The sequence below is a fragment of the Equus asinus genome, chromosome 23, assembly GCF_041296235.1.
Source record: "Equus asinus isolate D_3611 breed Donkey chromosome 23, EquAss-T2T_v2, whole genome shotgun sequence".
Lineage (NCBI taxonomy): Eukaryota > Metazoa > Chordata > Mammalia > Perissodactyla > Equidae > Equus > Equus asinus.
The window spans coordinates 66,680,000-66,705,192 of record NC_091812.1 but is presented as its reverse complement, the minus strand read 5'-3'; the positions used below and the strand labels follow the sequence as shown (position 1 = coordinate 66,705,192).

At 53.0% G+C, this 25,193-nt stretch overlaps 1 protein-coding gene across 7 annotated transcripts; it reads right to left on the bottom strand.

The window, feature by feature from the left end:
• Positions 1-1,411: 1,411 nt before the first annotated feature.
• Positions 1,412-24,549, bottom strand: CDK20 (cyclin dependent kinase 20). Of its 7 annotated transcripts, none has more exons than XM_044756780.2 (11): positions 24,335-24,549; positions 23,819-23,932; positions 21,557-21,745; positions 21,192-21,313; positions 20,938-21,000; positions 19,286-19,409; positions 18,757-18,912; positions 10,864-10,901; positions 4,556-4,719; positions 4,010-4,128; positions 1,412-3,071 (listed from the first exon to the last, which is right to left on the bottom strand). In XM_044756780.2, the coding sequence occupies exons 1-11, from the start codon at positions 24,407-24,409 to the stop codon at positions 2,940-2,942; spliced, it is 1,296 nt and encodes a 431-aa protein (XP_044612715.1). In that variant the 5' UTR covers positions 24,410-24,549; the 3' UTR covers positions 1,412-2,939. The 7 variants fall into 7 exon arrangements, with proteins under 7 accessions (XP_044612715.1, XP_070351992.1, XP_070351991.1 ...); XM_070495891.1 differs by having other exon boundaries at positions 23,823-23,932; positions 24,335-24,466; XM_070495890.1 differs by lacking the exon at positions 1,412-3,071 and adding an exon at positions 3,321-3,501.
• Between the last annotated feature and the right edge of the window lie 644 nt (positions 24,550-25,193).

Here is a 25,193-nt window from a genome sequence, read left to right as displayed (position 1 = left end):
AGCCCCAGCAAGCCTAATCCTGGAGGGTCTCTGCCACTCGAGTGGAGGCACCTCGTTCCAGCCGGCGGCTGCACAGGACAGTGGCCACGAGCGGGACGCAGCTTCGTCTTCCTGTCCTTCAGTTTGCTCACCCAAAAGTGGAGAAAACACCACAGCCCATCAGGCACACAGGAGCCCGAGAGGGATAATGAGTTAACTGACGTTTCAGTCCCGTTATCCCTCCCAATAACCTCCTCCCTCCCACCCCAACGGACGAAGAATAGGAGCAGAAAAGCACAAACATGGTCAAGTGACGGGTAATCAACAAAGTGAGAACCTCAGATAATATTCTGCATATTTGACTGGCGAAAAATACTGATTATAAGTAACGCTGGCAGCCATGTGGGAAACCAGTGTTCTCACACGCTCTTGGCGGAAGTATACATTACTACAAACTTTTTAGCACAAATCTGGCAGTATTTATTAAAATCTAGACTGCTCATGAAGTTGACCAGCAACCCCACTTACAGAAATGTACCCAAAGCATAAAAGCTCTAAGACGTCGGCATATGTGGACAAACACTCTACGTGTAACAGCAAAACCTGTGACACTGAGCGCTCATGGAGGGAGAAATGGCTACATAAAGCAGACACGCCCGTGCGAGGCAAGACGAGAAAGTTACCACAGGAACAGACAGGAACTGCGTGAGGCCTGCCCACCAACAGGGACGGGAAAAGCAGCTTATGGAGAAGAGCAATAGGATCTCATTTTTCTTTAAAAAATTTTAAAAAGCAATCCTCTCTAACAACCAACCCCTCCCTGTGTAATCACACACACGTGTGCGCTGACATCCATCTGTGCAATCACAGCAGGGCGCAGACCCACAGGTACCAGTGGTTGCAGAGCGGGAAGGACTAGGAGGGAGGAGCACAGACTAGGAATCTTACTCTAGACACGTGTACACTGTTGAAATGTTTATGAGAATGTGTGTGTTGAATTTTTTAAAAAATTAGTAGATGTTAAATTGAGCAGAAAATACAGATAGCTCCCCAATACCGCCTCTCTCCCCACACTCAGTTTCCCCGATTATTAACACCTTGCACTGTGGGGGACATTTGTTACAAATGACGAGCCAATATTGATCCATTACCATGAAATGAAGGCCACAGTCCACATTAGAAGCCACTCTTTCTGTTGTACCTTCTGCGGGTTTTGACCAATATATGACGACACGTACCCACCATCACGGTATCACAGAGCAGTTTCGCTGCCCTCAAAGCTCCTGTGCCCCCCATTCGTACCTCCGCCAGCCCCCCAACCCTGGCAGCCCCTGATCTTCTTACTGTCTCCATACTCTTCCCACCCCATCCAGTGACTGTGCTCTGACCCAAATGAGCAGCAGTCTTATGTCCACACAAAAATCTGCCCATGAATGTTTAAAGCAACTTTATTCATAATTGCCAAAACTCGAAAGCAACCAAGATATCCTTATCCTTGAAAGGATAAATAAACCATGGAACATACAGACAATGGAATATTATTCAATGTTGAAAAGAAATGAGCGATCAAGTCATGAAAAGACATGCATATTGCACAGAAATGCACGCTGCTGACTGAAACGGCCAACCCAGGAAGTCTACATCCTGCACGATTCCAACCAACAGAGTGGACTTTTTAAAAATAAAATAAGGTTGAAGATTTGCTCATACAGCATCTTAAGGTTGGGAAGCCAGGTGGAACAGCCGTAGAGTGTTCTGGACGTCTGAGACGGTCCCACGCTGGAAACGATGACCACCTGACAGGAGGGTTCGGCAAACTGGGCTGCAGCCAAACCCGGCCCACTGCCCATTTTTGTATTTTTACGTTTTAGTTTAAAAAAATCAAAAGACTGTTCCATGACAAGAAAATTACATGACACTCATTTAAGTGTTCGTAATACAGCTGTATCGGAACACAGCCGCTCTCTTGTTTACTTGTTGTCTATGGCTGCTGTTTCATGACATCATGGCTGAGTCGCTGTGACAGGACCACATGGCCTGCAAAGCCTAAAATACTCGCCGTCGGGCCCTTTACAGAGAAGGCCCACCGACCCCTGTGCAAAGCTCTCTGTTCCAGTCAAGGCCTTTTTGTTTTGGTCGCCGTGGGACTTCTGAGCAGCCTTCAGGTGCTCTTCCTGCCGAAAGCCTCTAAGCCAAGCCTGCCGTGGCCACTGTCCACAGCTGGAGGCTGGTCTCCTCAGGAGGGCCCGCAGGGGATGGGGCAACAAACTGCAGAGAGACAGAAACCAGCCCCCGAGGCCAGTCCATCTCCAGAGGCCTCTCCTCGAAGTGACAGCCTCGACCATGACCGTGCACACGGGAAACCAAGCTCGTGAAAGAGAAGAACCAAGACAAGCAACTGAAAAACTGGCCACGGAGGAAAGAGAGATGCTGCAAATAACTGCACCCTTTAAACAAAAAAAGAGCAACCAGACAATCTGAAAAGTTCCCGGAAATTAAAAATGTTTCTGTAAGGCAGACAGTCAACAGATACTCTCTGAAGTATACAGATCGAGGAGCAGAATCTCTTAATCAAATATAAAAATTGGTCAATCGATGGCTGCCAGGAAAACTAAAATCAGAAATGATTTAAAAAGTGGTTAGCTCTGGGAAAAGAACCTGCGCAGGGGGGATATGTTTCTACTTCTTATGAAGTATCTTTGAGTCCCATTTTTCCTTTTACATAAAAGCCTTGATAGTGTTTCACTTTTATGATTCAAAAGTAAACAAATTATAACTAACCATAACTCATTCCGAAACTGCCCTGCCCCCCGGCCCCCACTTTCCTCCGTTTCCGAGCGCCCGTGCCAGTTCCTGGAGCCCTGAGATGACCTGGGCTGCCGTCTGCATCCGTCCCGACTTTCAGAGACTCGCTCAGGCACCGGCAGCCACCAGTGGCCTCACAGGCTCAGCCGGCTGTTTCAAAACACTTTTGTCACCAAAGTCACACCTCTTCTCTCTCCTGGATTCCAACATGACGTCTGAGCAGAGCAGAGACCCCAAGGCTGGCACAGGGGTACGAGAATGCTGCTCCCCTGGCTGTCCCACACAGACTGAGAAGGAAGGTCACACAGGTCACAGTCAGTGGTCGCTAAGAGCCAAGGTGCCCTGTTCTTGGGGCCAGAGGAGGGGTCATCCACGGGGAGTGAGGTGGACCCTCCTGGAGCTGGGGGCCCCCCCCGCCCTCTCTCCCCCCAGCAAACCTGAGCAACGGCAAGATGAACACCCACCTCACCAGGAGGCCCCCTATAATAAATCGAGGTGCCTTTAGGTGTCTAGGGCATTTGAAAATGTGAAGTAACAGTTTTCCAGGAAAAGATCCCTCAGAGGAGGCTGGGTACGGTCCATGTGTGGCCCCAGGCAGAACCCTTGGGTTTACAGGGAACCACGTGGCCCCAGACTCAGAATGCCTCCCCTTGCTCAGTCTCGTCTACACTTCTACAAAATCAGGATGATGATGATAACGCGAACTCTGCTTGGCCGCTGTGAAGATCAAGCGAGATAAGGGACAGGAAACTTTCTAACTATAAGTGCCAACCGAGTCTGAAATACTAATCAAGTTATCATGGTTTTAACACCTAGTTTGCACGTGGGGGTAACTAAAAGCTGCAACTATCTGGGCAAAAATGCCCAGGGAATGGCCTCGACCCCACTGTGGACACGACAGGATGGAGCCTGGCAGCTGCCACCCTGGGTGCAGGTGGCCTGGGTCAGGCCCCTTGGGGAGCGCTGGCTCCCTGGGGCAGCACAGTAGAGCCAAGAGCACGTCACTGCCATCAGTCAGACTCAAGCTTCGGGTGGGACCCAGCACCTGGCGACTGAGCCTACTGCGGCTCAGACTTCTCACCTGTGCCACAGGCCGCTCCTCACCTCACAAGCCGCCTGCGATGACTGAAGGAGATGATGAAGACAAAGGGCCTCGCTGAGACCGAGGGCACCAGGTCAGTGCTCATCCTGCTTGGCCGCCCCTGCCCCCTGGCGGCTCACTCACCTCGTGCAGATCCCAGGTGCGCACGGTGCCGTCCAAGGACCCAGGGCACATCACGGACTTCTTCTGCCTGTCAAACCAGCATGCGTTGGTTGAGATGTAGGCCAGCTCTTCTATCTGTCCTGGAAGAGAACAGAGATGCAGATGCCCGGGATGTGAACTCTCCACTGGGGAAAGGTGGGTGGGGTGGTCATCCTCTTTCTCAGGAGCACAGCAGGTGCTGAGGCAGTGACAGCGGCCGACAGAAGGGGCCAGGGCTTCAGACCTACAACTTGGGTGTCACACCCTGAACTGCCCGCCCCCAGCCACGTAACCGCAAACAGCTCCCTACTCTTTGTTTCTCTCTACTCTGAAATAGATGGAGTAATCCCTTCTTCACTGGGTTACTGTGAGGATCAAGTGATATAACACAGATATAGAACCTGGCAGGGCATGTGCTCCTCAAGTGGCATTTTCCAATTCATTGGCTGAAACACCAAATCCCATGAGACTCAACCAGGGAGAGTGAGCAGTGGGAGGCACACGGCTACCACATTCCCCGTCCCCTACCTTTGTGCCTGGCAAGGGCTTTGCAGGTGAAGTCCTTCTCTGGCCGTCCCGATTCCATGCGGAACTCCAGCTCGGACCGGCAGAGATAATACTGTTTCCAGGTCTGCGTGCCCAGCATCATCCGGGAGGCCTTACACGAGGACCAGCATCTCAGACACAGCTGCCTGAAACACAGACCCACAGCCCAGGCAGGACAGAGCAGCCATTAGAAGGGGCTGTGGCATCAACAGGCCGAGCTTTGACTCCTGGCTTCACCATCTATTAGCCTGACAACCCACTTTGCCTACACAGCCTCCGTTTCTTCTGCTATTAAATGGGGGTCATGATGAGATGAGACTGAATGAGTGCTCGCACATGGCAGGTGTAAGTGCTTAATGTGAGACCAGCCAACCCGTATAACGGATCCATGAAGCAGTCCTGACCCCCATTCTACACCTGAGAGAGAGGTTAAACAGCTGACCCAGATCACAGGGCCTCAGTCACACAGCCGGGACTCAAGACGCTGCGCTCCCTGACTCCAGTTCTCACTGCTGAAGTGTCTGCTTCTCCCTTCCATCCTGTCACACCTTCACGTGTTCTGTTTCTCTGTTACTAGATGCACGTGTTTATAATTTTTAGATCTTTATGGGTTGACTTATCACTATAAAATATCCTCCTCTCTCTAGTAACACTTTTTGTCTGAAAGTCTATTCTGCCTGCCATTAGCATGGCCACTCCAGCTTTCTCCGGCTACTGTTCACATGGCGTATCTGTCCACATTCTTTTCTTTTTAACATATCCATGTCTTTGAATCCAAAGAGTGTCTCTTATAGACAGCATAAAGTGGAGTATTTTTTATCCCTTCTACCAGTCTCTGCCTTTTCATTGGAGTGTTTAATTCTTATACGGTTAATGTTATTACTGATACAGCAGGATTTACCTATGTCAGTTGCTACTAATTTCTATATTTCATGCATTTTTCCTCTATTTTTCTATTACTGCCTTATTTTGTGTTAAATATTTTCTAGTGTCCTTTTTAATTCCCTTGACATTTCTTCAATCATATTTTTTTAAGTTCTTAGTGGTTGCCTTAGGGATTACTATTAAAAGCTCATAACAATCTAGTTTTGATTAATATCAACTTAATTTCAATAGTAGTTAAAAACTTTGCTCTGTATAGCTCCACTTCCTGCCTGTCTCAACTTGCTGTTATTCTCATACAAATTACATTTTTATACATTATGTACCCATCAACAGAGATTTATAATTATTGCTTTATGCAGTTGTCTTTTAAATCATATAGGCAAAAAACAGTTACAAAAAAAGAATACATTTATACTGCCTTTTATATATGCCTATAGAGTTACTTTACGGTGTTATTTCTTTATGTGGATTCAATTTACTGTCTAATTCAATTTTTCCTTTCATTTCAATCTGAAAGACTCCCTTTAGGATTTCTTGTAGGGCAAATGCACTGGCAACAAATTCTCTGAGGTTTTATTTATCAGTGAATGTCTTAATTTTCTCCTCCATTTTGCTAGATATAGAATTCTTAGTGACAATCTTTTTCTTTCAACACTTTCGATATGTCATTCCACTACCTTATGGACTCCATGGTTTTTTATGAGAAATCAACTGTGAATCTCACTGCTTCCCTGGTACACGATGGGCTGCTGCTTCTCGTTGCTTTCAGGATCCTCCCTCTGTCTTTGGCTGTATAGTTTGATTAGAGTGGGTCTTGATGTGGAACTTTGAGTCTGTCCAATTGCAGTTCATTGAGCTTTTGGATGTGTAAATTAACATTTTTAATCCAATCTGGCAAGTTTCTGGCCATCACTTCTTTAAATACTTTGCTCCTTCTCTCTTATTCTGAGAGTCCTACTGTGCAATGCTGGTGTGCTTGGTAGTGCCCTCGTGTCTCTTAGGCACTGTCCATTTCTCTTCATTCTCTGTTTCATTTTGTTCCTCAGACTGGATAATCTCCATTGACCTATCTTCAGTTCACTGATTCTATCTTCAGCCTGCTCAAATCTGCCCTTGATTTTTAATTTGATAGTGTACTTTTCTACTCTATAATTTCTATTTAGTTACCTATAAAATTTCTGTTTATTGATATTCTCTATTGGATGAGACATTGTCCTCATACTTCCCTTTAGTTCTTCCCACATGGTATTCTCTACGCTCAACACACAACACAGCTGATTCAAACTCTTCATCTGTAGGTCCAACACCTGGGCCTCCTCGGGGGTGGTTCCTGTCATTTGCTTTGTTTCTTGTGTATTAGCCACATTTTCTTATTTCTTTGCATGACTTCTAACTTTTGTTGAAAACTGAACATTTTAAATAATAGAATGTGAACTCTGGAAATCTAGGTGTGTTGTTTTTGCTGTTTGTTGTTATTGTTTGTTTGATTAATGACATTTCTGAATGAATTCTGGAAAGTCTGTACTCTTTGTTACATGTGGCCACTGAAGTCTCTGCTCAGTTAAATTAGTGCTCACCAGTGACTGACAGAGCTTTCTCAAATGCCTGGACCCACTAAATCTTCCAGTCATTGCCAAAGGGCTCATGTGCATGTTGGGAGATGTGTTCAACACTCCATAAGACAGCTGACAACTCTGCCTTAGCATTCACTTCCTGCTGCACAGAACCACAAGGTCAGCCGGATGTGAGCTTAGCGCCTTCTCAGATGGTTCCTGAGTTTGCAGAGCCCTGCACATGCACGTGCCCTTCTAGATTCCTAGGAATGTGTTGGAGCTTTTCAATGCCCCTAAGGACATCACATCCCCAGCTTTTCCTTTTAAGCTTTTTGGTTAGCCTATTGTTTGCAAACTGCTGTCCACCAGCTGACAGCCGCAAAGTTAGTCAAGAGTCTGTAAGTGTTTTGACAAATGTCCCACGGTAAAGACTTTTCACGCTGGGTGAACTCCAAGTCAGGCCAAATAAAGACAGCCTGCACGTGGGGTCTTCCAAGAAATACCAAGCAGATCACATAATGACAATTCTCTGGGAGGAGGCTTTGAAGGGTCTCCAGTCCCATTCTTCCCCCATGCCCCAGTGACTGCCAGGCTCCCTTCACCCTGTTGTGAGCTGCAGGCCGGGAGTTCCTCCACAGAACCAGAGGGGCTTATGGGAACAGGTCAAGTGAACACTTGTTCTCACTAAGATTCAACCATTTTTTCTTGAATAAACACTTCCTAGACTATTACAAGTCTCTGGTTAATGGCCAGAGTTCTGAAAAAGTTGATTTTCACAATTTGTGCCAGTTTTTCATGGCTTTTATCGAGGAAAAACTTTTTGGAGGTCATTAATCCACCATGTTCCAAGAACCTGCATTCTTAACTTGTGTGTGATGGCTGTCAGTTCTATGACAGCCTCTCTCTCCTAAGGTTGTTGAGGATAAAATGTCAGCTCGTCCACACAACACAGAACAACTGAATTCCCACCTGGCCTGTGGACCCCAAAGGGAGAGACACACGGCTCTTGCTCTTGGGCACCTTCAGCTGGTGGTTAGGAAAGGGATACGCAAAAGTAAAAGTCAGGGGAGAAAAGCCAGGTTTCCTAAGGGGCAGCCGACGGAGCTGAGCACTGGGAGAGCGGGTCTGGCTGGGAGGGGTGAGGGAGGGTTCACGGGCAGAGGCTCACAGCACTTCCAGGCCCCAGATGTGCGTCATACGGCTCCAGTCCATCATTCACATCTCACACAGGGCGCGAATGAGGTCAGGTGGGAAATAAGCGGCTCACAGCCCACGGCCTGAACAAGCACAGCAGAGTCTCTCTCCATCACGGCCCTTACACTCACTGCACACCTACGTGAGGCGCTGTGCTGGGCACTAGGGACCTTCTCACAGTGAGAAGATGCCAATCCCCGTGTCAGATGAATGTTTTTACTGTGCTTGCTGAAACTCTGGTCCTTCTACCAGAAGTGGCACACTGGCAGCCTGTGGTGGAATGGACCCCCAGATGACTTTGTTTGGCCTACATGGGATTGGCCCACATCAACTAGCTGCCAACACTTAAAAATCAGATTTCATGGGGCTGGCCCCATGGCCTAGTGGTTAAGTTCGCGTGCTCTCCTGCGGCGGCCAGGGTTTCCCTGGTTCGGATCCTGGGCGCAGACATGGCACCGCTCATCAGGCCATGCTGAGGCAGCGTCCCACATGCCACAACTAGAAGGACCCACAACTAAAATATACAACTATGTACTGGGGGGGAGGGGGGCGGTTAGGGGAGAAAAAGCAGAAAGAAAAAAAAAAGACTGGCAACAGTTGTTAGCTCAGGTGCCAATCTTTAAAAAAAAAATCAGATTTCACATAAAAATCAGGTAAAAGCAGAAGGTCTAGCTACACTGAACCCAAATTCCCACCTGGAAAAACTTGTCTGGAGTCACACAGAGCTGTGCCCTTTAGACAAGAAGGAGCTCTCGGCTTCACCATGGTCTTCAACATCCCTTTTACCTTCGGGACTCTAAGGCTGAGTACCGGTTGCCTCATATCATCATGCTTATGTTGTTGATTTCCTTTTAGTTGAAGTAAGAGGAAAGGGACATTTCTTGTACCCACATCTCTAGACAGTGTGAAAATAAAGGCTAGACCAAGAAGATGATGTGGTTTAAGAAAAAGGGGAGAGGACACATTTTTTTGTGGAAGGAAAGTCTATTTCTATATATTTAAGGCCACTAAACATCAAACCATAGGTAGGACCCATGACCAATATTCAGAAGAGATGAAGAGACCAAATGATTTGAAAAAACAAAAAGGCAGACTGTCAACAAGCTGGAAATATGAATAAAGTACATGATGCACCTCAGAAATACAACGATGTATCAAGTAAAAGATACCGTGGCACCAACCCCTTCCACAGAGAGCAATTAATAACAAAACAATCGACTGTACACAACAGAAATTATGTACCTTAAATAAAAGCAAGCATTTGCACTTTTACTTCTAACCAAAAAGCTGGTGTGTTGAAGAAATGGCAGAATTTAAAAGGTTATAAAGCATTTAGAAAAGTAACTTGTAGCATTTTCAATTAAAATGATAAGAGTACAGATTAAAAATATATGACCAGTTAACCATGTTCACTGACTGTGTCCATAAGAACTTCTCTGGGCCTGCAGAGCCTTTGGGCCTGGTACCATGACAGACACAGCATCAGAAATGACACATGCACGTGACCACAGGTGACGATGCTCCTGTCACAGGTCCAGAAACATAACCCCAGTGCTTTTGTAAGGACATAGGTCAAGGATAGAATCCCAAGGAATGACTTTATGCTAAAAATGGCTAGCACCAAACACCACGAAAGAGTAATAAACCCAAGACCCGCTGGTGACTTGACTTGCAGACAGCCATACAACCTGCCTGAGCAACCTGGAGGCCCAGACGTAACCTTGTCCACACACCCACAAGGGAATCAATTCCAGAACTGAATGTTCTGTCTAGAGCACATTCCCCAAATTGTAGAGAGAAAGAATGAAATCCAGTAAAAGTTCTCTTACTTCAAAACTGACTAAAGAGATTATCAGTGTTTTTCTAATTGATATTATTAGCAATAACAAGTGGATAAAAAGCAACAAACAATGCTGTATGATACTGAAAGTTAAATGTGGCAAGAATGGCATTCCAGAATTCTCAAATATCTCAATGCACAGTTATCCTAAAAATAAGAACCATCAAGCAAAGGCTCCCCTTTGTTTGGAAGAACCTTCATGTGTGAACAGCTGTTTCCCGTCGTGAGGGACTAAAACTAAACACAGCTCCAGCTGACAGGCAAAGCTACAGTCTGTCCTGTGTTCAGCAAGAGCGAGAAGACGTGACACTTCTATCTCGGCGCAAAAGGAAAGTGTCCAGTTCCAAAGGAGGTGAACAGGAAAGAAACACTTAGTAACTTAACGATTAAAATGTAATTTTATTTTCAATTTTAACTTTCTGAGTTTTATTTTTTTAAGTTCTGATATCATACATACTTATACAGCTATGCTGTTACAGCAAAGTTGAATTAAAATAAAAGTGGTTTCCTTGTCCGTTGACTCGTCTTCTTGGAGCCAGCTGCACTCATCGCTTACACTGCTGCCCCTGAGTGTGCGACCCTGCCTCACAACAACCTCCCATTCAATTAAGACAATCTCTGATATTTTCATGCACTATAAAACAGTGTCTTACACCCCAACCAGGGAGGAGTTTCCGGCAGGTATGGGCTGTGGACTGTCCCTTCTTGTGTATGCAACAGAGCCAGAAACGCAGCGAGTGCTCAAACACTTATCCCGTGCACCCAGCTCTCCTTTGCGGGGCCCGCTCGGGACAGTGTTCAGCTCTTCCTTCACTCACCTCCACAGGTCCTTGGTCTTTGAAACCTCATACCAGACCTAGAACAAGAGGCAAGAGAAGAGAGAATGTGGTCAGTCAACACACAGCTAGCACCAGCCTGCCAGTCCCCGCGAGAGGACAGAGCTAAATCAGACCCAGTGCCCGCACTCAAGAAACCTCACCCTGGGGACTTAGAGACGTCAGACAGTCAAATAAAAGTCACCACATAATGAGTGAGAACGGACAGCATGACCAAGTCAGTGGGGCCACAGGGTTCAGAAGTGATACTGCTGAAGACCGGAAGGATGAGAAGTTGTCCTCCAGGGAGACTCAGAAGAGCGACAACGATGGGGAGTAATTTGCCTTAGTTAGAACACGAGGAGCTGGAGAGTAGCTTGGATCAACTCCCAGAGGTTGTAACAGCAAAAACAGTTAGAAGTGACTTGAGGATTGTGAGTCAACACTGGTGGGTCAGACGGTGTTTTAGGAAGATCACTCTGGCTGCTGTGGAAGGGTTGGAAATGAGGGCTGAGCAGCAAGCCCATAGAAGGCTGCTGCAATGGAGCAAATCGAGGCGTTGGCCAAGGGGATGTCCCAGATATGCCAAGATGGTGGAACGGAACAGCCACGTCGCGAGGGGCATCATGCAGGCCTTGCTCCCACAAACTGCCCTCTGCACACGTTATCTGGAAGAGGCTCAGGACGGCCCTGGAATGGGGATCTGAGTACCATGCCCCCCGCCTCAGGCCCACGCCTGCATCCTGGAATTTCCTGGCATCCCCCGCTGGGCCACCCCGGATTCTGGAGCCTCAGAGCTTCAGTGGGAAGCACTCTGGAGCTTTCTGTGGCCCAGCCCACTGAAGGTCCCATCCTGGCAATGTGGCTTTCCAGGCCCTGTCACAAGCAACGACCATGCTTTCTCAGCCCAGGCTCCTACTTCCACGACCTTCACTCATCCAGCAGATCAAAGTTTCTCAGTCCTTAAGAAGTTTTTGGCTGGTAGGAATGTAAAATTTCTATTTTGCAAAATCAAACCAAGCAAGAAGATTTATGCATGTTCCTTTTCTACAGTTCCCAGTGCAAAAGCCAAATGAGACCTTGTTTCCCGATTATAGAATTATAATATGTAATACAACCTGCAAAATAGATGCTACCCACCTTTTGGGATCCCAGTTAGATCCTGGCCTTCACAACGACACCATGAGGCAGAATTATTGACCTCATTTCACAAGAGGCCAGGACCTGGAGAAGTTGGTGCTATCTAAGGGGATAAGACATCTCCCTTTCAAACTCGGCCCCCGCTCTCCCCAGCCTGATGCTGAGGAAACAGCCAGAGTGCCAATTCCAACTTCGTCCAGGACCACCTGGGGGACCTGGGACAACACACTCACTGTGCGATACTCACTTTCCTCACCGGTAAAAATGGGGATGAAAATCCAGTATTTTACTTAAAACATTTAAAATGATAATTACAGAATTCAGGTAAGGATCTGTTTATTAATCTTTTTATAATGATATAACAATGTATTTTAAAGATTTTTATTTTTCCTTTTTCTCCCCAAAGCCCCCCGGTACATAGTTGTGTATTCTTCGTTGTGGGTTCCTCTAGTTGTGGCATGTGGGACGCTGCCTCAGCGTGGTCTGATGAGCAGTGCCATGTCCGCGCCCAGGATTCGAACCGACGAAACACTGGGCCGCCTGCAGCGGAGCGCGCGAACTTAACCACTCGGCCACGGGGCCAGCCCCAATAACAATGTATTTTAAAAGAAATTCATTTACTCAACAAATATTTACTGAGAGTACTCTAAATGTCAAGCCATACAGTGGGCGCTGGAGACACAGCGACGCAGAAGAGAAAACTGCCTGCTCTCAGGAGTCCAGCGGGAGAAAGCAGACATTCAACAGTCATGCGGCCACAGCTGCGCCAGGTCCCAGAGCATCTGTGACACGGCGCAGCGCCGACCACACTAATGCACTGGACCGACAGCGAGCGAGCACAGCTGGGACGGGATGCGAGTGGCCGGGAAGGGGCAGTCCTGAGCCCGCAGGAGGAGGTACCACTCACAGGAGGGGGGGGGGGGGGGGGGGAGTCACAGCTTTCCAGGCTGGCCCCAGAGAGAACTTCCAGAATATTCCAGAAAGGTGGGAGGAGAAAGAAAACCGATCCCCAAGCCATCACGAAGGATGCATCCTGATGGCAGGATGCGCGCGTCTTGTTCTCATGGTCCGGACGGAGGAGTGGACAGAAAGACGGCGGGGTGGGGGCTTGCAGAGCGACCCCTCCAAGGCCGCTGAGGTCACACCCCGGATCACGAATTCAGGGCCGCCCGACGCCCTTCCCGGCTGCGGAAACTGAGGCCCGGAGGAGGGCCGGCCGTGGACGCCGAGTGACCCTGCACCGAACCCTGCCTCAGCCTGGGACACGGCGCGCTACCTTGTCCACCTGGGCGGCGCAGAGCAGGTCTCGCGCCTCCAGGAAGGAGAAGACCTGCTGCAGCTCACGCGGAACAAGGGGCAACGCCACCGCGCCCGCCAACCCATCTGTCCCGCCACGTCCGCGCCGCGCTCCCACCCTGCAGGCCAAACCTGCTCAGCAGCCGCGCTTCCGTCCCGTTTGACCAATCCCCGCCGACCCACCGCGCTTCCGCCCACCCACCGCGCTTCCGCCCCGCTCAGCCAATCCCCGCCCCGCACAATGCGCTTCCGCCGTGCAGGCCCTTCCTCGCCCAGCCCGAGGCGCTTCCGCCCGGCTCAACCAATCCCCGCCCGCTCAACGCGCTTCCGCTCCGCCCAGCCAATCCCCGTCCAGCACAATGCGCTTCCGCCCTGCAGGCCCTTCCTCACCCAACCGAACGCGCTTCCGCCCCGCTCAACTGATCCCGGCCCACCCGCCACGCTTCCGCTCCGTTCAGCCAATCCCCTCCCAGGCCGCCACGCTTCCGCTCCGCTCAGCCAATCCCCGCCTCGGCCACCGCCCTTCGCTCCGCCGGCGGTGCCTGCCCACCCCCAGCGCTTCGCCTCAGAATAGCCCGCCAGCCTGCTTACTCCTTGGCCTCTGCCTTGCTTCCGACCTCTCCTTTGGGCCCTTGCCCAGACCCTCGCCCACCCCCTTATATTGACATTCACCCTCGTCCTGCCCCTGCCCCTGTTCTTCGCCCTCGCCCTGACCCCGATCTAACCTCCGCCCTTGATTCGACCCCCACGCTGGACTTTATGGTGGCCCTGAACCCAGCACCTCCCAACCCCTTGCCTTAGTACTGGCCCTGCCCCTTGACCTTGCCCTGGCCAATGAATGTGCCCTGTCTTCCATCTCGACCTCACCCCCCACCCTCTCTCAACCTGACCTTTGACCTGGACCTCTCGTTTACCTGGTTCCGGCCTGGCCGTCACCCTGACCCTAGTCCTGTCAGTGGCCCTTATTCTCACCCTAACCCTATTCCTCGACCTTAGCCTTGCCCTGATCATCACCCTTGATCTCAGTAGCATCTGCTCTCTACCCTCTCCTGACCCTGACACTCACCTGCACCCTGAACTTCACCCTAGCCCTGACCCTCACCTTCACAACCGTCTTCACAATGACCCTCAGACTCCCTCTTACCTTGGTACTGGCCCTTGCCCAAGCCCTGGCCCTAAACCTGGTGCCTCCCTTGCCATGGCCTCTGCCCTGGCCCTGGCCAAGTTTAGATCAGAGTGTAAGGATGAGGTCACGATCAACTTGAAGGTCAGAGTGCGTCAGGATGAGGGATCAGGGACAGTGATGGGGGTCAGAATCAGAGTGAAGGTGAGTGTCCAGTGCAGGGTGAACTTCTGTGTCAGGTTAAGGGTCAAGATGAGAGAGAGGGCAGGGTCATGGTCAGTGTCAGAGTCGGTTCAAGGTGAAGATCAGTGACGAAAATTTTAGGACGAGGGTTAAGGTCAAAGTCCAGTTCAAAATCAGGGTGAGGTTCAGGCTCAGGGTCAGGTTGAGGATCCATTAGAGGGTCAGTAAGAGGATGAAGGTCAGGGTAAGGATGATGGCCGCTGTCAAGATGAAGTAAGATTGAGAGGGGTTCAAGTTGACAGTGAACGCCCAGTTCTGGGCAGGATTCAAGGTCAAGATGAAGGTGAGGTTGATGTTCAGCATTAGGGTCAGGGTCCAGATCAATGTGAGCATAATGTCAAGGTCAAGCTCAATTAAAAGTCAAGGTGTTTGTTTTCTCTTGCTGCTGGAATGAGTTATGACTCCTTCTCCCTCATGCATGGGGGCACAATTATGTTGAGCCAACCTGCATGACCCAGGACACCCTTTCCAAATCAAGGTCTGTACCCTTAATCACATCTCCAAAGTCCCCTTTGTCATGTAAGGCAACATATTCATAGCTTGGGACATGGACATCTTCAGGGGGCCACTATTCCACCTACCACAGAGGGTCAGCGTTAGGCTTATAATCAAGGTTAGGTTCAAGGTTACATTCAATGTGAGGATGGGTCAAAGATGAGGGTGATGTTCAGGCTGAGGTTGAAGGTCACCGTAATGGTGAAGGTCAATGTCAGTATAAAGTTCAAGTTCAGGGTCCAGATCAGGTTCAAGGTCATGATGTGATTAGGGTTAGTCAATGGAGACAGCCAAGTGTGAGTCCAGGTTCTGCTAGAGGGTCAGCGTTAGGATGAACATCACTGTCAGGGTGAAACTGACATCTGAGTCGAGTTCAGTGTCAGTATCAGAGTCATGGTCTGACGGTCATGGTCATGATCATAGTTCTGGGGTGCAGACTAATTTCAGTTTCAGCTAGAGTGGACAGTGTAGTTCAGAGTCAGGATCAAGGTGAGTTCAAGGTTGGAGGGGTCAGTATGATGGTCCTTGTCAACGTAAGGATTCAGTGTAGCAGGGTGAAGTTGAGTGTCAAAATCAGTTTGAGGTTGGTGAGTGTCTCATTCATGAGCATTCTGGGTCATGATCAGTGTGAGAAAAGCTGTTATTGTCAAGGAAATGTCCAGGTTGAGGTGAGTGTGAGGGTCATGTTAATGGTCAGCATCAGGATCAGGGTCATGATGAGCATCAACGTAAGGTGAACGTCAATTAGAGGGTCAGTGTTGAGGTGAAGGTGAGGGCCAAGTTCATGGACAAGGTTAAGTTCTAGGTCAAGTGGGGTTAGAGTTAGGGTCAAGGTCAGGGTCAATACCAAGATCAAGGTCAGATATGGGTGGGTGAGGGTTACAGTAGGTGTAAACAACAACTGGGGTTTATTGTGCTTTGTATTCCCTCTAGGGTTTGCAGGACAGTGACTGTGGCAGTGTTAGTCACCTGTGCCCTTGGTGCTTACAGAAGTTTATCCACATGGAGCACAAAACGAACATTTTAGGAATAAAAGATTGCTAAGAATAAGTTTCTCTAGTCTGTGTGTTTCGTCTAGCCCTGAACCGATACCACATTGTCTCAGCTATCAGAGCCCCCTGAGGAGTCTTGGTAGCTGATAGGGCAAGTCCTTCCATCCTCTTTCTCCTCTTCTTCTGCTTCTGTTTCTGCTGCCTCCTCTCAAACCTTTTATTTCCATACATATTTTAGAATCAGCTTATCAAATTATTCAATAAGAAAAACAAGAGCCGGCTGGGGTTGTATTGGGATTTACTGAACCAACAAATGGGTTCCAGGAATGCCTGTCCCTTGATTTGCTTGATATCCGAGTAAGGTGGTGGCCCATCTGGTCCTGGCTCACTCTTATCCTGAAGGCAGACATGCTGGCAAACCAGTTTACGGCGTTGGGTCCTCAACTTGAGCCATCACTGGGCCTTGACTTCACCTCCAAATGGGAGCTCTGTCCTATGACACCCCCAGGACTAGAGTAGCCGTGAATGGGGTCACTTTCCCAGCAACCACAGAGAAGTGAGGGCCAGGAGACGATGCTACCTCAGCCACTCCCCTTGACAGGAAGGGAAGAAGGGCAGATCCCAGGCAGAACTACTTACAATTTTTAAAATAAATCTCAAAACTGAACTAGTGTTTAATGTCTCTGAGAGCAAAACCAAACCAAACCTCCCTTCCCACTTACACTTCTGACATGAGGAGAGCTCACACTCTGCGCTGCCCCAATAGCCCCACCAAGACCATCCCTGACCAGGAAGCCAGCGCCTGAAGAACCAGCACCCCGGCGGGCTCGGCAGCAGGGTGCCTGTCTCTTTCTGGTGGGTAAGTCAGCAGCACGCAGACACATGGCCTGGGTCTCCTCTGCTGGGGCTGGATGTCCTCGTTACCTGGCTGGGAGCAGGCCCATGTATCGAGTGGGCCCCATGTGGCCATGGGAAGGCTGGCAGGGGTCAAGTCAGGCTGGAGCAGAGGAACAAGAGGCCCAGGCGGTCATGGGGGCAGGGATGGGGCCTGGTCCAGTGTCTTAGCCCTCTGGGATGAAGGGTCGAATGAGCTCCGGATCCAACAGAGACTCCTCGAGAGGCCGGTCCACGTGGAAGTCATGGATGTGGGGCGGCCCCGCATGGGCTTTAGGGGCAGGGCCCCCTGGACGCTGGGGAATCGGCAGCTCCGAGGGGTGGGCAGGCAGGGGAGCTGTGAAGAAGTACGGGTGCAGGAGAGCCTGGGGCGGGAAGCAAGGAACGGCAGAAGGAGACCAGTCACCTCCCCGAGGCAACACGCGAGTGCGGCCCCACGGAGGCTCACTCCTCCAGCTGCTCCTCCACGCAGCCGACTCCAACACATCTCAGCGCCCTCTGTCTGAGCACTGTTCCAGAGGACAGAGAGCCGGCCTTCGCGAAGTTTTCCACACAGCCCGGGTGGGGATGATAATAAGACAAACAAGTAGGATATACAGTGCGGCAGATGATTAGGGCTGTGGGAAAGAGAAAGCACGGCGGGCACGAGGAATACAGGAGGCTACAGGCCTCAAGAAGTGAGGGGAGACCCCCAGGGAGGTGGTGCTCGAACAGAGACCTGAGGGGTGAGCCAGAGAGGCTGGGGACAGAAGTCCCCAGACCCCAGGACATGGAGGGTGGCCCTAGGGCCTGAGCAAGGGTCACAGAGGTGACAGCCCTCAGCATGTGAGGCCTATGAGCCACTAGGACCTGGGCTGCTCCACTGGCAGGGAGCCACAGGAGGGCCCTGCAGGAGGCTGTGGTGGCCTGCCTGGACAAGGCTGCTCTGCCAGGTGGAGAGGACACTGAATGGGCGAGAGGAGAAGCGGACACTGGGAGGCAGTGGGGGGCGGTGGCTTAGACTAGGGACAGCACTTGGAAGGTACTGCTGACATAGGGACTTACCAGGGGCGCACGTGAACACAGGCTGCTGGTGCCAAGGGTGGGGAGGGGTCACGAGGCCGGGTGGAAGACTACACCTGACAGAGGCCCTGACACCACTGGCCACCAGCCCCAGGTCCTCCCCTCCTTCTCGGCCTCCCAGCCACAATCTGCCCCTCCCAGTCCTCCTCTCCGGGCCTCTGCTCCTCAGGTCTCTTGGGAAAGCCCCCCCTCCTCCGTTCAACCTGTGCGCCTCTAGGAAGGCTTGTGTGACCCAAAGTTAGTCCCAACCCCCCTCCCCCCGCTCCCACAGCCTGGCCACCCTGCCTCACCACAGGGCGGAGACCCCAAGGAGCCGGGGCTGCATCTGCTTGCTCACTCTGGGCCAGGGCCCAGGACAATGCCTGGCACCTGCTGGACGCCGAGTAAACACTTGTTGAAGGGATGAAGGAGCCAGTCACGAATGACCCGAAGATGTGCTCTCTTGTGAGGTGGGCACACCCTTCGAACGGGCCGTCCCTGCCCACCCGCCCACCTGTTGCCCCTCTGGGATCTGCTCACAAGAGACATACCTGCTCCTCGGCCCCCATTCTCAGGGGTTCTGGTCCCAGCCCATCACAGGCTCTGAGGGAAGCTGACCTGCTGGGTCCCATGGGCACAAGTGGGGAGGGTCAGAGCAATGGGGTCCCCTACCTTGGAGGCTGAGATGCGCTGGCACGGAGGGTACAGGAGGAACTGCCCCAGCAGGTCCAAGGCCTGGGGAGAGGCGTCGGGCAGCACCTCCTCCAGGGGCACAGGCGCCTGCTCCTTGAAGGAGATCTTGTTGTAGTCGGGCAGCTCCGTGATCTCCTGGGAGAGAAGGGGTGCGTCGGGGCCAGCACCCACGTCGGTTCTTGCTCCGTGGCCCACCCTGCTCTTGCAGCCCATCACTGATGCCTTCGTGCACTCACTCAGTGCCTCCTCCTCCCTCACCCTCTCGAGCCCCACTCCAGGCCCAGCCTGGTGAGAAGCGCATGTGTGCTGGGACAGGGACGGGACCTGGCCCTCCCTCCCCCAGCAGCGCACAGAGGGAGGAGCCCCTGAGCTGGGCCAGGACAGTGGTCCGGAAGGTCAAGGAGGTGGGGGGCCCTGCGAGAGAAGGTGCAGGGGAGGGGAGTCACTGGCTGCTGCGGAGGATGGAGGACCCCTGTCCCCACCCCTCCCCATGGCGGGCCCTGCAAACCGGCCAGACTTGAAGGCTGGGAGTGCCCAAGATACGAAGCACACAGCAAAGCTGTTCGATGTCATTCTCCCCAGGGAAAAGGGGGGACCCATTCAACAGCTCCCCCAGGATGCAGCCCACGGCCCTGTGGATACAGAATCCAAACAGTCCTATTGCCTTACACCACGGACACAGATCTCCCCACACACCAGCCCCATCACCCTGCCCATGGACACAGATGTCCCCACCCCAGCTCCACTGCGCCATACCACAGACACATGTTTCCCCATCCCAGCTCCATCGCCTCACACCATGGACACAGATGTCTCCACCCCAGCTCCATTGCCCCACACCACAGACACATTTTTCCCCACACCAGCTCCATCACCCACACAAGGCCACAGTCTCCCCACCCCAGCTCCATCGCCCATACCATGGACACAGATCCCTCCACCACAGCTCCATTGCCTCACGCCACAGACACAGATCCCCCCACCCCAGCTCCATTGCCCATACCATGGACACAGATCCCCCCACCACAGCTCCATCGCCTCACACCACAGACACATCTTTCCCCACACCAGCTACATCACCCACACAAAGCCAGTCTCCCTACCCCAGCTCTGTCGCCTCACACCACCGACACAGATCCCCCCACCCCAACTCCATCACCTTACACCACGGGTACAGATTCCCCCTACCCCAGCTCCATGACCTCACACCATGGACACAGATCCCCCCACCCCAGCTCCATTGCCTCACACCACAGACACAGATCCCCCCACCACAGCTCCATCGCCTCACACTACGGACACAGATCCCCCCACCCCAGCTCCATTGCCTCACACCACAGACACAGATCCCCCCACCCCAGCTCCATCGCCTCACACCACGGACACAGATCCCCCCACCCAAGCTCCATCGCCTCCCTCACACCACGGACACAGATCCCCCCACCCTAGCTCCATCGCCTCACACCATGGACACAGATCTCCCCACACCAGCGTCCATACCTTACACTAGGGTCAAACACCTACAAAGTAGCCTAGAGGTTTCACAGCCAAGAATACAGACCCCTCAATAGTCGAAGACCTCAAGCCTATAACATAGAGCATATGCCACTCTCCCAACAGCTCTCAGGCCTCAGCTCTGGGACACACGGCAACCCCTCAACAACCCTGAGACTTCTCAGAGCCTCACACTCTGGGACACACAGCCACCTCCTCACGTTCTGGGCAGACCTCCAAAACCGCCCCCAAATCTCAAACTCTTAGGTATGTACAAATCACCCTACCCCCAGTAAAGGTGCAGAGCCTTCCTACTCAGGGACCCAAGTCTCTGGATAGCTCAGGGACATTGCATCCTGGGATACAAGCGCCTGTATACCAGCTTAGATGCTCCCCGCCTCCGACCACCTTCCCATCCCAGCCCAGAAGCTTCCCACTGGGATAACCACTCCATCCCACCTGAGCCCTACCCAGCTCAAAAATGTCATGGAGAGAAACACTGACCCCAAACTCCTCAGAGATACCCTACGCAGGGAAGGCACCCCCAAGGCAACCTAGAGCTCATGGCAGAAAACACCTCCAAATGGCCTAGAGACCTCAGTGCCCAGGAGGAAGAGGTAACTCCATGACGCACACTCCCCCTCGCCCAGCCCACAAGAGGCTCACCACAGGTCGACACCCTGGTCATACTGGCGGGCACCGTACAGGAGCTCGGGGGCTCGGTACCATCTGTGAGGAGGAGGGCAGGCGGTCACAGCCAGGTCACCAGTCTGACAGCAGGCTACCCTGGAAGGTCACCCCGGCCCCAACACCAGCCCTATGAGCAACGTCTGACAGAAGGTCCAGAAGCATCTCTCCCCCAGCAGGAGGGGTGGGGCCTGTCCAGTGCCAGGTCCTGCCTGGGAACTGGCCCTCCCTACCTGGTGGCCACCTGGTGCGTGTAGAGGCGGCTGCCGTCTGGGGAAAAGACCCGGGCCAGGCCGAAGTCCGCTATCTTTAGCTGGCCCGAGGCACTGATGAGCAGGTTGGCTGGTTTCAGGTCCTGAGACACCAAAGGAGGCATCAGTTCCTCCAGAGCCCCCAGGGGACCGAGGGACAGGAGGGCTGGGCAGGCTGAGGACTCAGGTCAGCCCAGGACAACACCTCCTCCAGGGCCACACCGCTGGCCACTCAGCCCACAGGCCATGCCCCCTCTATCCCCGCTCTGACTACACCTTCTTCAAGGACTGACCCACTCCCAGCCCAGCCCACCTCCCAGACCCCACCGGCCTGTGCTGGAACTGACTCGATGCACAATGTTGTTGGCATGGCAGAAGGCGACCCCCTTGAGCAGCATCTGTAGGTAGCTCTTGACATGCGCCTGGGCCAGCGGCCTCTGGGCATGGCGCACCACCTCGGCCAGATCTGACAGCATGAACTCGAAGGCCAGCACGAAGCCCGCACCGTGTGGGAACACGGCCTTCAGCTGCACCACCTGCGGGAGGGCATCCCGTCAGCCCCCGGACTCACAGCTGAGACTCTCTGGGACCCTCAGCCCTCGCCCCAGCAGAGGGCCAGGCAGGCAGAGAAGGTGACACAGGAGCTGGGCTCAGAACCAGGGAGCTTGGAGCTCTCTTGTTGCTCCCCTCTCCCGAGAGAAGCTGGGACCCCGCTCTAATTCTCCACTAACACTCAGGGAAAAGGAAGTCTAAAGAAAGCCACTTAGGGCAGCGTCTGGTCCCTCAGCCAGCCCAGGAACTGGAAAACCACCTGGATAGTCACACATGCACACATGCACAAGCACAGGTCTCCTCCTGCTTCCTCTAGGGCCATGAAATCCCAGCACCAAGAAGGCATCAGTGATCACAACTCGGCAGCACTGGGACAGCTGAGGACACGTCACACATACTTCCTGAGGGCACAGGGGTCAAAGGGGCCGGGCTGCACAGCAGTGAGCGGGAGCAAGGGCTGGTGGGTCCTGAAGGACTTTAGGGAGCTCAAAGCACAAGGGGACAGACAACTGACAAATGAGGGAACAAACCAACGAGGTAGGTCCGGGTTCTGATGAGGACAGAGGAGACAGGGTGGGGTTGGTTACGCTGGGATCTGGGAAGGAGCTCTGGGCAAGGGAACAGCAAGCACGAGGCCCAGAGGAAGAGCAGGAAGGAGGCTGGAGGGCCTGTGCGGGTGGGTCGTTTAGGGGAAGGACGTCTGCTCTGTTCTGTGCTCCCGGAGCCTAGACAGCGCTTGTCATGAGAGAGTCGCTTAAGAAGCTGTGGGGAACGAATGAAAGGAGAGGCTGGAGGCGGGCAGGAAGGGAGGATGACGGTGCTCTCGATGTGAGGAGAAGTCACTGGGGGCTTTTCAAGCCGGGCAGTGGACGATCTCATTTACGCTTGTTGAGGGGAGAGGCTGCCGCAGCTGTTCTGCTGAGAGGTGACGGTGGCCTGGGCCAGGGTGAAATGTGGAGTGTTATAGAACCTTCAGGCCTGCTGATCCACAAGACCCAGGCCATGTCACCAGCCTCCTTATGGGCCTCCGCCTCCCAAAGGGCTTGTCAGCAAGCCCTGTGACCTTCCTTGAAAATTGAGAATGGCCTCATTGCTGGTTTTCTGATTTAGCAGGTAGGACACAATCATTTTACAGATTGGAACCCACACATACATGCAGATAATACACAAAATTGTAAAGAAAAAAACAACAGAAGAAAAATCCTATCACCTACAGCCAACCTTAGAGTATATTCCACCAGACTTTACAATAAATATAGCACACACAGGCACACGTTCATACATGTATATGCTATTTTCACACAAAACCAGGAAGACACATGCAGTTTTATAGCATGCTTTTGTCACCCAACATATCATGGACATCTCCAGAGAATAAGTAACAAGCCAGAGTATCACCCACCCTTGGGACATTCTCTACTGCTGACATGGATGAGCGAGAGTACCAGGAAGGGAATGAGCTGGGGGTGTCAGGTGTCCCTCCTCCCAGGTCCACCCCAGCACAAACCACACCGCCCCCTACACTTAAGTCCTCAAGAGCCAGGTCCGGCCAGTCTTTCTCCGTGTCGCCAGTGCCCGGCACAGGGTAGGGCCGACCCAAGGCCCCAAGGCTCCAATGTCCAGACTCATCAGACCTGGGCCAAAGCCACCAAGGACCAGCTCAGGGTCATCAGCTGGGGGCTGAGCCTCCTCCCCTGGCCTGAGAGAGGGAGATCCTGAAACCTGCCGTGCAGAGGAGCAGAGGACTCAGAGGGACAATGTAGGCACAGCAGTTAACTCAGCTGCAGATGAGAACAGGAGCTCAAGAGGTGGCAGCTATCACTATCACTAGAAATCACTAACTGTTTCTAGGAAAAAGGGTAAGTTAGTGAATGAATGAACGAACGAACGAGCACACAAAGAGATAGGTGGGTGAAGGAGAGAAGGAATGAGTGAGGGTAAACGTGGACAAGAAAGGGAGTCACTGAGGGGTGAGAAAACATCTAGGCCAGCAGAGTGGGTGCGGCCCCCCCCAGTGGGACTGAGTGCAGGAGGGCGGGAACTCCCGCCCCACTCACATACTGACTGTCCTCGATCTCCTGCAGCGCCTTGATCTCCCGCAGGGCCTGGTTGGGGATGCCGTCCTCCAGCCGCCGCAGGGCCACCTTCTTGAGGGCGACGATCTCTCCAGTCTGTGCGGAATGAAGGCAGACACTGACGCCCCGTCCCCGGCTGGGAAAGAAGGCGAGAGGCGAGGGGACGAGAAACGCGCCTGAGGCCCTCGTGAGGGTGGGAAGCGCCCCCCAGCCCGCTCTGGAGGGAGATCAGCGCCAGCCTGGGACCCAGCAGCGGCGGTGGGGACAGAGCTCAGACATCCACGCCACGCTCCGAGGGGACACTCGCGGGACGACCGGGGGAGCATTGCCGGCGGGTGGGCAGCTGGCCGCAACCAAGGGTGGTGGGCGCACCCCAACGAGAGGAGGGAGGCGGGCAGGCGGGCGCAGTGGCCCAGGCGTGGCCCGGACACGCGCGGATCCCACACGGGCAGGCGGAACGGAGCGGGAGGGGAGCGGGGGCGCCGCCCGCGGGCTCACCTCCACGTGCTTGGCCTTAAAGACGATGCCGTGCGCGCCCTCCCCGATGCGGCCCAGGATGCAGTACTGCTCCATGGCCCTCGCGGCCCCGGGCCCCGCACCCCTACCCCGGCCTCCCCGCTGGCTCGGGCCCCTCCCCGGCCGCCCGCCCCGCCTCCCGCGCCCCGACGCGGCTGCCTAGCAACGGGGCGGCGACGAGCGCCGGGCGGGCGGCCGAGGGCCGTGGGGACGCGCCCGGGCCTCGTCTACGCCCTCCCCGGAGGCCCGCTGTCACTCCGCGGCGCGCTTCACTCGGCGGAAGTCTCCCGCGGGGACAACGCCAGCGCCGGGGCCAGAGCGATGGCGGCCACCGCCCCCTCCGCGCACCGCCCCAACGTCACGTGACGAGCGACGCCAGGGCGCGGCGGGGGAGGGGCCTGGGCCGGGGGCGGGGCCGGGGGCCTGGGGCGGGGCCGGGGGCGGGGCCGGGGCGGGGCCGCCAGGTAACGGGGCGGGGCCGGCTCCCCACCTGTAACTGGAGGCGCCAGGTTCGGCAACTCGCAGGTGCCATTTTCCACCTGTGAGACCCAGGGCCAGTGATGATGAAGGGAGGCGGATCCGGGGCTGCGTTGTGGAGGGAGCGTCAATGGGGCCTCCCTTCTGGAAGGTCAATCCACAACACACACAGACAACTTTTAAAAAGTGCAAACTCTGACCCAGAAAGCCCATATCTAAGGGGTTCTCATGAGGAAACATTGGGAGGAATTTGCAGCCTGAGTGATTTTTAAGAAGTGCGTACCATCAAAGGATGTTGACAAAAAAACATAAGTAGCTCTTAAATTTCTGAAAAGATGCTCAATGTCACACACAATAAGATAAA

What these genes read in the sequence shown, in the direction of transcription:
- CDK20 (XM_044756780.2), bottom strand. Translation starts at nt 24,409, where the DNA reads ATGGAGCAGTACTGCATCCTGGGCCGCATCGGGGAGGGCGCGCACGGC. An exon ending in ACGCACCAGGTGGCCACCAG is followed by an intron (nt 21,001 to 21,191) that starts GTAGGGAGGGCC and finishes TCCTCCTCACAG; the next exon opens with ATGGTACCGAGCCCCCGAGC. An exon ending in GACCAGGGTGTCGACCTGTG is followed by an intron (nt 19,410 to 20,937) that starts GTGAGCCTCTTG and finishes CTGTATCCACAG; the next exon opens with GGCCGTGGGCTGCATCCTGG.